The following is a 13,866-nucleotide window of genomic DNA, read 5'->3' as shown; positions in this document are numbered from 1 at the left end:
ATTATAGAATACAGTAATGAGCTTGGTGATATCACCTCTGACTGAATCATGAAGTTAGATGAGTCAGGAAGATATTTTTGTTTAAGTATTTGAATTTTATCGACCTACACATGAAACTATCGGCTGTTGTAAAAATCCATCTTGTTCACTAATGTCTTTTAGGGAAGGAAATCTGCTGTTCTTACCTGATATGACCTACATGTGACTCCAGACCCACAGCAATGTGGGTGACTCCAAGCTGCCTTTTAAAATGGCCTGGTAAACCACTCAGTTCAAGGGCACTTGGGAATGGACAACAAATGCTGGCGCCTCCAACGATGCTCAGATACCATCAATTTTTGTTTTTAAACTCCAACATAAAGGGTGGTAGAAGTTTGGAATTCTTCCACAAATGGCAATTGATGGTCGATCGGTTCATTCTAAATTGAAGATTGATAGGTTCTTGTTAGCTTCCAGTATTAAGGCATACAGGGCAAAGGTGGGTACATGAAGTTGGGTCACAGATCAGTCGTGGTCTCATTAAATGGCAGAGCAGGTTTAAGTGACTAAATGGCTTACACTTCCCATATCCCAATGATCCTCTTGTTAGCCTTCACCTCAAACCTTCAGTAAAACTATTTCCTTCATAGCTCTGTATTCAAACCTTTACCAAACCTCATTCACCCATTACTCATGTGTTTGCTGACCTACCCTATATTAGCTCCCAGTTTGGTTGAGTGGAGGTTTTTTGTGATGGAGTTATTCAGCTTATTTTTCCTTGGGAATGGAGCATACCTGGGCTTTTTTTTTCATTGGATTAGATGCCAGTGTTGCAGCTATCCTGGAACAGTCGTCTTGAAATTCAGCCAGCTATGAAACACAAATCTTCGGCATTCCACTTTTTAACGTCATTTGAATTGGCTGAGCACTCACAGTAATAATGGGAACTTTGAGAAGAGACAGAATAGAATCATCAACTCAGCACTTAGCTGAAGGCATTCACAACATTTCAACCATGTTTCTTGGAATAATTATTGGCAGCCCGCCGTATGTTGCTTGCCATGTGGATAGGGTAGTTTCCATGAAGATTTTCCTTTTTGTTAATGTTTAGTTGAGTTTATTTGTCTCCGGACATTAGTTGGGCTTCTTTCCCTATTTCATTCATAATATTGAAGGTACTTCAGAGAAATCTAGTTATTGACAATGTGGTTTACTGTCTGTTTTGTGGCAGGTATGAGCTATTATCAAATTTGTGTGGCCTTTATTCTACTTTAAAATTTAAAATCTCAACTAGAAAATAATTGCCTTGTCTTGTACCTATGAAATACATTTTCTAGACTGGCTTCTCTCTTTTTTCTTAGAACCATTCAAGTTTTGTTAACTGTGTGCGATATTCTCCTGATGGGACCAAGTTTGCTTCAGCTGGTACAGATGGGCAGGTAAAATTCAACTAAATTATTCTAGAGTACAGTATCTCATTTCCGAATTTGCATGTGCTCACTGCTTACATTTCTTCAGGGTGAAAATTTCAGTGCTATTAACCCTGTCTCAACATGTAATTAGATCCGTTTGATCTTCCTGAATTTGCATGTTGGCAGAAGAGCAAAGCTGGTTTTCTTTATTGCTGATGGTAATTTTTTTAAAATGCCAATAGTGATCCAGTATGTACGTTTTTGCAGGGGCAATATTTAATCTATTAGCAGTCACAATTTGCTTCAGTGGCATTTCCAAAGGGTGGCAAGCTGGTCTAATTACCATACAGTATTGGGATCTGTTTCTTTAGTCTTAATGAAATCTTGGAAATGGCTACTGTGAACGTTGAATTATTTTTCCCAATTCATGTCTTCAGAGAAGTGTCTTGTCTTTCCTCTGTACGGTGTGAACAGCTTAGAAGGGGAAAAAGACATGCATTCAGTTATGCAGATGACAGCGCTTACAAATTAGTGCCTCAGGGATTTAAATGCCCTGCATTGAGTATAGTAACTGTAAACATGCATATAGAAATATAATGACAGATATTTTAAGATGTGATCACTGTTCAGTGCATAATTGCTTTAACAGTTATACTGTGTTTGCCTGCCAATAAATATTACACTCAGCTGGCTCTTGATGGGGTATACTTTCTTGCTCTTCCATATACAACTAATGTATTGTTAACATCATTAATTGAAAATGTTTCTTGTGAAATGCCACATTTTAAGTATAAAACTTGCAAATGTTGGCAAAAAAAAAATGTATCTTGTCAAACCATAATCATTGATCCTAATTGTCAACAGAAATAAATATCTGACTACCATCTCAAATAAAACAACAAATAAAGCTGGAAATAACCAAAAGAGACACTAGAGAACATTTAGGCTTAAATTTAATACAATCCAAACCTGTAAAATAATTTTAAACAGTCATGCGCTAATATAGTGTCTCATCCTATAGATATGTAAATATACTTCCTGGCCCTTTATTTAAACACAAGATTGTCACAGTATGTCAATTTATGGGCCCAAAATCTGGCATGGCTGCCACCATGTTTGTCCTCACTTTTTTTAAATGTGCCTGATGGCTACCTGAATTTGGCATTTGGATCAATTTATATACGCAAAGGTTCTGTGTCTGCTTCAGTTCCCTTTTGCGAGTGGAAAAACGAGGCCCTGCAGTTTTGATTAGTTTGTCTGGTTAATGACTGTTGGAGGCAAGGCAGCTGAATGAATGTTAGGGAAAGTTGTGCTTTCAGGAGTCATTTAATGTTTTAACATAAGATTTGGAATAATGGGCAGAACACTGGATAATACAAAGTATAATTCAATTATAACTTAAACAGGATTTCCTGTTTGTGGGGAGATGTTAAATATATTTTTTGTTCTAAATGTTTCTTTAATTGTTGTATTTATAATTGTCAGTCAGTGCATGCATTTTATTTGGGTATCTCAAATAATGCAAATGGAATTTGGAGATTCTTGCAAAAATTCAAAACCTGATTTCTCTCTTCCATTTTAAGTACTAATTAATTTGCATCTTTTTTTCAAAATAGATTTTTATCTATGATGGGAAGGATGGGAGTCAGATTTGTGCTCTTGGAGGTGACCGTGCCCACAGTGGAGGTGTATATGCTGTAAGTTTGTTTTAAGGCCCACCAGTCTGTTACATTAGGCTTAAATTGAACTCGTAAACATTTACTGCAAAGCTAATGTTTGTTACTTTGTATAACTTTGAAATTCAGCTTAACTTGGGAACTGAAAGACAGATATTAAATTATTTTTTTATTATCCCTCTTTCCATTGCTAATTTGATAACATTCTGTTGTGTAATCTAACTATTGTATTTTTGTTCACCTTGGTTTTAAAAAAAAAGAAATACATTGAAGCTGTTGTTGTCATGGAGAAATCGTGATTAATTAGCTGTAAGGTTCTATTCAGTGTACAGTTTGAAACTTGTATCTACATGTTAACTTGGTTGTAATTTAGCAACTATTTTAAGCTGACAGCCAGTGAACGTTGAAACCCCATATTTTATTTTTCGTCATTTATCTTCCATAGGTTAGTTGGAGTCCTGAGAATAGTATGCACCTACTTTCTGCTTCTGGTGATAAAACTGTTAAGCTATGGGATATTGAAGCCAACTCTGCAGTGACAACATTCAATATGGGGTCTGATGGAATGGACCAACAATTAGGCTGTTTGTGGCAGAAGAATCATCTGCTAAGCGTTTCACTTTCTGGCTATATCAACTATTTGGATAAAGCAAATCCCAACAAGCCTCTTCGTGTTCTCAAGGTATTGAAATTGCTGTATTCATGTGTTCTCCCCAAACACTGACATCTACAGTGCTGGATGTTCTAAAAGGGGTGTGTATTAGTTCAGAGGTGCTAAACAGTTTTATTGTTGCCCTTTATTCTGAACAATTCAATAAATCACTATTAAAGCAACTGTAAACAGTTACATAACATACATACATGAAAAGCTGTGTACTTGAGTATACTTATTTTGCTGTAATTAGAATTATATTTTCCTTACAAATTTACCATTCTTATGCCAGAGGGTTTTTTTCTGAATTGGAATGGAATACTTTTCATGGCATTTTACCTTAAAACTAGGTGGGAGAGAAGTAATTTTAATGTGGGCCTTGATAAAATACAGTGCTTAGAAAACTTTGTTCTAAAAGTTGTGCTTATGCTGTTTTTTTGCTTTGGTGCCTGGCCCTTGTCCATCTCTGGCCCCAAGCTCCCTCAAATTAAAAGTTGCCATATGTTAACTCTGAAACACAAAAATTCTGAATCTTTCATGCAGCATCATTGCCAAGTGGATAGCTGCTGCTCTCTTGATACTTGATACTGCTGTGTATCCCTTGGGGATCTCCAGAGTGGAGCGCAGTCAGGAGACAACAGGACAGCCCCCTTTCTATGGCATTGGCCGCAGTATGATAAGTTTAAAGGTCCAGTTTTTGACTGTTAGTGAATGGGGTGAGGTGATAGTCAGGTATGGTTGTAGGTGTAGTTGGGATGAAAGTTGGTTGATTGTCAGGTGGGGAGTAGGGGCACTAGGAGCAGTAATCCTGTTGGAGGATGCTTGTGGGGGGGAGTGGGTGGTCAGTTGTGTTGTTACCCCCGTGTTATATCAGGCTTTAATGTGTCCAGCATTTCCGTAGCTATCCAGGTAAACGCTTTGGACTCAAGCCCAGAGAGCAGGGAGTTGCCCATCAGAATGTTAAACTTTCTGGTAAATTTTGAAGTAGGTACACCCATCAGGACTTCCACAGTTGATCTTCAGCCATACATCTAGTCTTTGACTATCAGGAAACCAGCAGATTTGGTCCATTATTACAAATGCTACAAGCAGGCAAACAAACAACATTAAGCCACTGCCACAAAGTAACATTAGTTGCAGTATATGCCACAGTGTTACAACATTACTGAGAACTAGTTTGTTTTATTGGTCTTCCACAAATCACTTATCTCTTAGCAGAAAATTTGTTAAGTGTGTATTTCCCCCAAAAGAACCAGAAATAGACCCACAATACTTTTTATTATTTCCTACAGTTGAACTGATCAGCCTTGACTGGCTGATTTTCACAGGCAATGCCTTTTGCCTCCAGTAGCATGACGACCATATATCATGTGGGCTCTTTGATCTTTTCAGTCAGATTTATCCCTACGATTCCAATTCCCATTCTGCCCAACCATTTATCAAGTGTTGGAAAAGGGGCTAGCACAATCTTGCATTGGAACAAAGGATTTGTGAGCAGGATTAGGCCATTCAGACCATTGAGCATGCACTGCCATTCAATAAGCACAGCTGATCTGATTGTGGTCTCAACTTCACTTTGCAATCTTACATCCATAAGCCAGTACTCACTTGTCTATCAAAATCAGTCTCACATAGTGTGGAATTAATTTAATGACAGCCTCTTCTGCTTTCTAGGAAAGAGAATTCCACATATAACCCTTTCAGAGAGAAAAATTCTCCCAATCTTTGTCTTAATGCGAGACCTCTTATTCTTACACTGTTCCCTGGTTCTAGTCTCTCCACAATGGAAACTTCTCCGTTATCTACCTTATCAAATCAGCTCAGCGTCTTGTGTTTCAATAAGGTCACCTCTTATTCTTCACTTGCCTTAGTTTCTTTGGCGGAATCTTCTAAACTCTGTCTCCACCACTGAGAACTAACCCACCAATTTCCAAAACTCCATGAATTGTTTTGCCATTTAAAAGGATGCTATGTTGCACAGAAATCTGGAGAACTAGCCTCTGGACACTGGCTGCAGATATATGATTCTGGGAAGATTTTTAACCTGCTATCAGAGTGTGAAGAGACTGTTTGATGGTTGGAATAAAAAGTGGAGGAAGAATATGAAAACATTGTCAAAACTTATTTAACTACTTTTCCTGTTTGGTTCAGGCTTGTGTTTTGCCTATGCTGTCTGTTTTTATCCAGTTCGGAGCCACTGTATCTGGAGTATGCTTTGAATTAGTTTAATTCAAAAGATTGTACAAAACATCTAGTTGAATAGCTGATCAATTGTGCGTCTATTGTATATTAAAGACAGATTTTAATACAGCAATTAAAAATCTGCAATTCAGATATTTGGAGTTCAGGCTAGAGCTGAAAAAGACCAAGGGCTGGATTCTCCGCACCCCTACGCCGAAATCGTGGCCGGCGCCAGGGCGGAGAATCCTTTTCCCAGCACTGAATTGGGATCGGCGCCGGTTCCACCATTCTGCGGGCCCCGGAAAGCGGTGTAGTCGGAGAGTACGCCAAGCCGCATATCACCTACCAGCGGCCATTGCTGGAGACCCGCTCCGCCATTCTCCGCCCCCGACCGGCCAAAGTCCCGACAGCGTGGACTACTCATGGCCCTGCCAGTCGAGAAACTAGTGTGGCGGCTGCGGACTCAGTCCGCGGCCGCCCTGGTCGGGGGCGGGCCGATCGGAAGGCAGTGGGGCAATGTACGTGGCCGGGCAATGTTTGGGCGGGAGGTCAGGGTCTGGCACGTGACCAATCGGTTGGGGGGGAGGGGCTCCATTTTTAATGTCCAGCTCCGTGGTCTGAGTCTTCCATGGAGCATGGCGCAGCTGCTAGAGGCCGCCGCCATGCGCATGTGTGGCCTCTGACCTGGAAGTGCGGGGGCTCGTATCTGCAGCAAAAGCTACTAGTTTTACGCCGGGTCCCTGCTAGCCCCCTACAGGACTAGGAATATGTGGCCCTTTCCAAAGTCCACAGTTTTTACGACGGCGTGGGGACATAGTCCCAAAAACAGAGAATCCAGCCCCACGTGTTAGGAATAGATCTAGGGGTGCAGAGGGGAGAATAGACCAAACAGCTGTGGGAGTGTGGGGTGCAGTAGTCAGGAATCTGCAGCTGGAGCTGATGAGTGTGTAAACTAATTATCTTTCCATGGTCCAGTGGTTTGTAGGCACACTCTTGTTTATATGTCTAAATATATACAAAATAATTGCATGGTTATATTTGTTACTTTTGGGGAAAATATGTTAATTAGCCATTAAAAATAAGGAAACTTATTACAATAGGAATTGTGTATGAACGTGCTGCAATTTTTTGGACATGCTGAGCTGGCATTTGTAGCTAAAGGAATAAGAGTATAAAGTAGGAAAGTGTTGATGCAACTGTACACAGCATAGGTGAGACCGCACCTGGAGTATTGAGTACAGTTTTGGTCCCCTTATTTGAGGAAAGATGTAGTGGCATTGGAGGCAGTTCAGAGGAGGTTCATAAGATTGATTCCAGAGATGAGGGGTTTGTCTTGAGAGAGATTGACCAGTTTAGGCCTATACTCTCTAGAGTTTCGGAGAATGAGGGGCGATCAATTGAGGTAATAAGATGATAAAAGGTATGGATAAAGTAGACATGGAGTGGATGCTTCCTCTTGTCAGGCATTCTAGAACGAGAGTAGTGAATTTAAAACAGAGATGAGAAGAAACTACTTTTCCCAAAGGGTCGTGAATCTGTGGAATTCGCTAACCCAAAGTACGGTGCATGCTGGGACAGTGAGGAAATTTAAGGAGGAGTTGGACAGATTTTTAATTGGAAATAGGTTGAAGGGTTATGGAGAACGGGCAGATGAGACCATGATGAGATCCGCAATGATCTTGTTGAACAGTGGAGCAGGTTCAAGAGGCTAAATTTCCTTCTCCTAATATGTTCGAAGAAAGAACTAATCTGTCTAATTCCAACTATTGGGCTGTAGCCCTGTGGGTAACAGCTCCTCGAGCACAAATCTGATCTTGATTCATAAGGGAATATGGGGAAAATAATAATTACATATTGTCTCAAATATGCTTCAATGAAGTTACTGTGAAAAGCCCCTAGTTGCCATATTCTGGAGCCTGTTCGAGATGCCGTTACGGGATTTGAACCCGTGCTGCTGCCTTGTTCTACATTACAAGCCAGCTGTTTAGTCCATTGTGCTAAGAAAAGGCAGGAGAATGGGGGTGAGAAAAATATCAGCCATGATTGAATGGCCTAGTTCTGCTCCTGTATCTTCTGCTTTAAGCTTATACATGATGCAAATTTTTTGTATCTGATAATATGCAGCAATGGTGGCACAGTGGTTAGCACTGCTGCCTCGCAGTGCTAGGTACCTGGGTTCAATACCGGTCTCGGGTGACTGTGTGGAGTTTGCACTTTCTCCCCGGGTCTGCGTGGGTTTCCTCCCACAGACCAAAGATATGCAGGATAGGTGGATTGGCCATGCTAAATTTCCCCTAAAGTGTCCAAACGGTTAGATGGGTTTATTGGGTTACGTGGATAGGGTGGTAGCATGGGCTTGGGAAGGGTGCTCTTTCCAAGGGCAGACTTGATGGGCTGAATAGCCTCCTTCTGCACTGCAGGGTTTCTATGAATCAATCAAGATAGTTTTTCTTAATTTGCTGTGATTTTTTTACATGTTTTATGACGTTATGTTCTTGGAAAATCATTTTCACTAAAGATTAACTTTTCTGAAGAAACTAATCCTCTTGGGCTCATGTTACTATTTATATTGAGATTATCATGACCAGAACAATCTTGAGCTATAACAATCGGAGAAATATTGTCCTTCAACAGAGGACATTGTAGAATAAAATGCCATAATCTGTGCTGTGGTGATTTGACTTGGGCTTATTGGCATTGTTTGGTATGTGTTCAGAAAGTTTTTAGTAAAATTCTCTCCGGATAGTGTGGGAATAAAGTTTTTCAATGTATTTTTCATAAATAATTGGTGATACTTGCCAAAAGAAAATCTTACTTCATTGTAGTAAACCACGAAAGGGCCAATCATCTTACAAGAACACCGATACTTTGCTTTTCCTATTCAATTTATGGGATGTGAGACTGTTGGCAGGGCCAGCATTTATTGCCCTTCCCTAATTGGCCTTGAACTGAGTGGCTTTCTAAGCCATTTTATTGCTGTGGATCTAGAGTTGCAGGACTAGGAGTGGAAGGCAGATTTCCTAAAGGACATTGATGAACCAGTTGGGGTCTCACAGCAATAGACATTGCTTTCACGGTCATCATTATACTAATATCCAGATTTTAATAGGGTCTCAATTCCAACATCTGCCTTGATGGGATTCAAATCCGGCTCTCCCGAGACCTTTACCATGAAGATCATTCATCCTTGTACCTTTCAGAGCTGGGTTAGGTTAATATCTTACACTTAATCATATTAAATTGAGCTGCCTGCATTCCTTAATTCTTGAAGTTAATAAACTTTAATAAACAGTATTAATAGTTCCAAGAGCAAAATACCAAGAATGCTAAAAATATGCAAAAAGCACAATGCTGGAAATTCTCCAGCCTGGTAGCATTTTGAGGAACGTTTCGGGTCAATAACCTTTCATCAGAACCAAAAATAATAATTTCATGCTGGAATTGATTCAAATGGAATTGTTAGTGGGCCTTTCTCAGCGAGCTCGTGGGGAAAGGTCCTGATCTAAATTCATAGCATGCAACTCCATTTTTCAGCAATGTCATTAGTGGGGGAAAACTGTACATCTACAAATATTTGAGACAGTATGAAGTATCAGACTTAAAGGGATTCCTATATATTTGTAAAATGTACTCCAGCTTCAAGCTCTTTATAATAGCTGCAGTATGGACAATTTATCAATTGCTGCAGTACTATAATATTTAAGCTTGATGTCAGGTTTTTTTTCTTCAAACCCAGTGGATGTAAATTGGTTGTGCTCTGAACAACAGTAGAACCAACACACATTGATGAAGGCTAATTCCTGAGTCACAGAAAGTCTTATTGCAAATGAAAGTTTGGAATAAGAATTTGATTTAATAGCTTGCTGCCACTTTTTAAAAAATGGTTTGAAACGCATCTATTTTTTTTTTCTAGTCTTTCTATGCTAATTACTGAAGCTGTGATGATGCTTAAGATTGGTCAGAAATGTTGCCCTCAACATTATTGAAGTAATGATTATCGAGGGCAATGAATGATGGGCAAAACATCCTGGCCTGGACAGTGACACCAATGTCCTGTGAAGGAAAAAAATAAATACTGTGATCCTAAGAATACAATCGTTGATACAGATACTCTGCACCAACCAACTTAACCTTTAAGGACCATTCCTCCTTTAGCAATAATTTATGGATTGCTCATCATTAACTGGCCCCCCAAAAATTTACTGTGCAGCTCTTTTTTTCATTCATTCAGTCGCTGGCTGGGTCAGCATTTATTGTCCAGCCCTAATTGTCCTTGAGCTGAGTAGCTTGATATTCCATTTCAGAGGGCATTTAAGAGTCAGCCACATTGCTGTGAACCTGGTGTCTGAAAGGACATTAGTGAGCCAGATGGGTTTTTACAACAATCAGCAATGGGTTGCATGGTGATTATTTGACTTTTAACTTCAGATTGTTATTGAGTTCTACTTTCCCCATTCACCACACACCCAGGTCCCCAGAGCACTGCCCTCAGTCTCTGGATTATTAGTCCAGTGGCAATACCACTACCACCCCCATCTATTTTTCAATTGTCCAAACTAATATTGGTTATTTATCTTGTCCACTTCTGTAGATTCTTAGAAGTACTGAATATTTGAGATTAAATCTAATATTTGGGGAATTCTACGGTGGAGATATTTACCCAGGGCATTTATTTTATTTATTTATATTTTGTTTTTATTTTTCCAATTAAGGGGCAGTTTAGTGTGGCCAATCCCCCTCCCCTACACATCTTTGGGTTATGGGGGTGAGACCCACACAGACATGGGGGGGAGAATGTGCAAACTCCACACAGTGACCCGGGGCCAAAATTGAACCTGGGTCCTCGGTACTGTGAGGCAGCAGTGCTAACCACTGCTGCCTTTACCCAGGGCATTTAATGTTCTAACTATAATCATTTAGTAATTTACCTTGCCTTTCCCTCAAATATTTCTCCGTATTGGTTTAAAGGAAAATATTTTAAAAAGCAAGCAAAAAGATCTGTTCACTTTGTTTCTTATATGCTTCTCCCTTCTGTTCTTGGAAGTTATTGCTGGGCTGTGATTTCATGAGCATCATGTGTGACCAGTATCCCTCGCAAGTGACCAGTATTAATATCTTAATGATGACTTTCAAGATCATGGATTATCACAGTCGAGCTCGATCTTGTCTTTGCCTAAGATTTGCCCACATATTTTTCTCCAAGGTTGTTGATCAGTGATTAAAACAGGAAACCAAACCAAGGCATTTTACTTGCGCTAACTAAAGAGGTCAGTTGTAATCCTGGTCTGGATTGGCTAATCAGCATAGCTCTTGAATCCGGTTTGATGCTGCTTGGCTGCTGCACTGTGTAAACCCATTTGTCATTTGCAGTTCAGCTACTAACTAGCGTCAAACAATCTGGTACTGTTTCTGATGCATTTTCTTTGCTGAATTTCTATTTGCCTAACGTTTTATTTATTCCTGAATTATACAGTTGATTTTGGTTACAAAAGCAACTGCGTACAATAACTACCATTGTATTTATGCATTTGCCAAATATATCCAAAAATATTTTGATTGTGCTGTTTTACTTTATAGGGGCACAGCAAATCAATTCAATCCTTGACAGTCCGCACCTGTGATGAGAAGCATGTCATCTACTCGGGCAGCCATGATGGTCATATCAATATCCTTTTGTCAGTGCATATATACAAGTTCTGGTACCTTGACTGCATTAGTTACCGCCAAAATATCAAGCTGTATAACTTAGAACCTGTTAGATGAAATGATTTAGCTTCTTTATTTTTCTCAATTCCTCCATTTTTTGTATGACATTTTAAAAGAAATATCATCTGCATTTTTGGTTACTTCATTTCCTGATCGAATGACAATGTTTGTATTTCTTCATATAAAGACAAAATCTGTGGATTCTGGAAATACTGCAGATATAGTGGCACGTTTGTTAACATTTCGGGTAGATGACTTGTAGCTCAACAGGAAGGTAAACTGAAATGTTAGCCTTACTGCTCTCCACAGGTAACTGCCGGACCTGCGACGTGTGTTTCCAGCAATTTCTGCTTTTATTTTTAATTTCTTAATTTTGTTCTATGCAGTTGTCCTTTGCTTCAAACAGTTGAAATTTACTTATCAGTTTGTAGACATTTAGTTATTGGAGCAATTTTGGGATTTGCCGTTGATGTTTAACAACCTTGAAACTTTTCTTCCAACTGAGCTAGATTGAGAAAAGAGCACCTACTTTTCTTCCCTTGTTGCCATCCCATTTAGTAATTTAATTAATTCCTAAGTTGATATGTATTGCTTTATTTAGGCAATGCAGTAACATGTATTTTGCTTCCTTCTCTGCCAAGGCTCAAGTTTTATAGTCCTGCTTAAAAATGTGAAAAAATTAAAATGCCTTCAAATTGGAAAAATTTGCCTTCCCTGTAGTTATATACTTGGTGATATGTTCTTTTTGTAACCGGTTTGAGTTACTTTATTAGTCTGTGAATTCTATTTAGGTCTGAAGTATGGACCATTTAAAGCTTCTCCGTGAAGTAGGACTTCAGGAATGATCTCCATGGCTTTATCTTTTCTTTTTAGTTTTTTGCTGTCATAGGCAGCGCTTTAACTTTCAGTAAGGTAATGCTGTGGAGCAGTTGTTAGATAATGTTTTAATGGTTGAGTTTCAGGTATTCCTTATTCTGTCAGGTACAACAGTGCTGGTCTCTACTCAAGAGTCTTAACAACAGCACTCCCCTTCAGTCTGAAAAGCAGAGACTGAAAATCTGAAACCAAAACAGAAACTGCTGGAATTACTGATTGAAATACTCAGAAGTCATTGACCTAAAAAAACATTTAACTCTGTTTCTCGCTCCAAAGAATACTGTCTGACTTGCTGAGTATTTCTCGTTTTCTGGTTTTGTATCTTGTGGTCTGAATTAAATATGTTTCAAGTATCCACTTGCCTTTCTGAAGCCAGACTTTGGGAAAAAATGTTCTTTGGTTGTTGCAGTTCCATGTTGCCAAAATTAATGTAATTCCGCTTTGCTGCTTCTATGAGCAGACTTTACTTTCTGACCTGATTGAGGGCTTTATAAGCAAGTTTCTCTTCACTACACCAAGCTTTTACTTGGGTGCTATTTGGTTGCATGACTATCTCTCTCTTCCTTTTCTCTCTGGGGAAACGTATGTTTCTTCTTCCTAGTTGGTGTTTAATTAATAGACTGGTCAGTAAAACCAGCTTTTTCTTTCACACACCAGACGTTTGAATACCTCTTCAGTGTCTGCAACCTGTGGCTTTGTTGCTCACCTGTGTGAATTTATTGTTTTAAAGCACTACACTTAAATATAACTCATGAGCAAAACCTTTCCATTGTAAAAAAAAAAACAAAGATGTAAGATATGTTGAAGTCCTATTGAATTCATTGTGTTTTCAAACTTGGAATCCATCCAGAAAGATTGCACTCATGATACTGCTTCCCTCAGATGTGTCATGCAATGCTTTCAAATGTATTTGACAAAGTTTTTGTTTTAATATTTCCTTGACTAATAAGGTCTCACATGATTGGAATGCTCAAACTGGAGAGAATGATACTTTTGCAGGGAAAGGGCATACGAACCAGGTGTCATGTATGGTGGTTAATGACTCAAATGAGCTGGTCACTTGCGGTATGGATGATGATGTGCGTTTCACAAATATGATCAAGAAAGAATACAAGTAAGATGCTGTTACATTGTTGCATGTTTTATTGTCATCAGCTAGTATATATCCTGTTTCAAAATCTGAAACTTTGCTGAGTCGTATCCTTTTAGGATGCAAGGTCTCTCCTTAACAATTACTTGCACGCAGAATATGATGGTTGTAAATGGTCTGGTGCAGACCAGGGATGGGGAATGGAGTTGAGTGCAAAAGACTGGAGTTTAGTGGGAGCCCAAAACAATATTTCAGTCTCGTGCTTAGAGGCGATTTAAGATTTAGCAAACAGGC

General features: G+C 39.3%; 1 protein-coding gene across 1 annotated transcript in view; it reads left to right on the top strand.

Moving 5' to 3' along the window:
- wdr1 (WD repeat domain 1) overlaps positions 1 to 13,866 on the top strand; it is an 83,235-nt gene that overhangs the window by 43,400 nt on the left and 25,969 nt on the right. Inside the window, exons 6-10 of the mRNA XM_072496375.1 lie at positions 1,341 to 1,418; positions 3,008 to 3,088; positions 3,513 to 3,749; positions 11,478 to 11,567; positions 13,442 to 13,596. Coding sequence (XP_072352476.1) covers positions 1,341 to 1,418; positions 3,008 to 3,088; positions 3,513 to 3,749; positions 11,478 to 11,567; positions 13,442 to 13,596 — 641 coding nt within the window. The remainder of the gene's footprint in view (positions 1 to 1,340; positions 1,419 to 3,007; positions 3,089 to 3,512; positions 3,750 to 11,477; positions 11,568 to 13,441; positions 13,597 to 13,866) is intronic.

Source organism: Scyliorhinus torazame, chromosome 3, assembly GCF_047496885.1.
Source record: "Scyliorhinus torazame isolate Kashiwa2021f chromosome 3, sScyTor2.1, whole genome shotgun sequence".
Classification (NCBI taxonomy): Eukaryota; Metazoa; Chordata; class Chondrichthyes; order Carcharhiniformes; family Scyliorhinidae; genus Scyliorhinus; species Scyliorhinus torazame.
The sequence above is the reverse complement of the archived record's forward strand: the minus strand, read 5'-3'. Positions and strand labels throughout refer to the sequence as shown.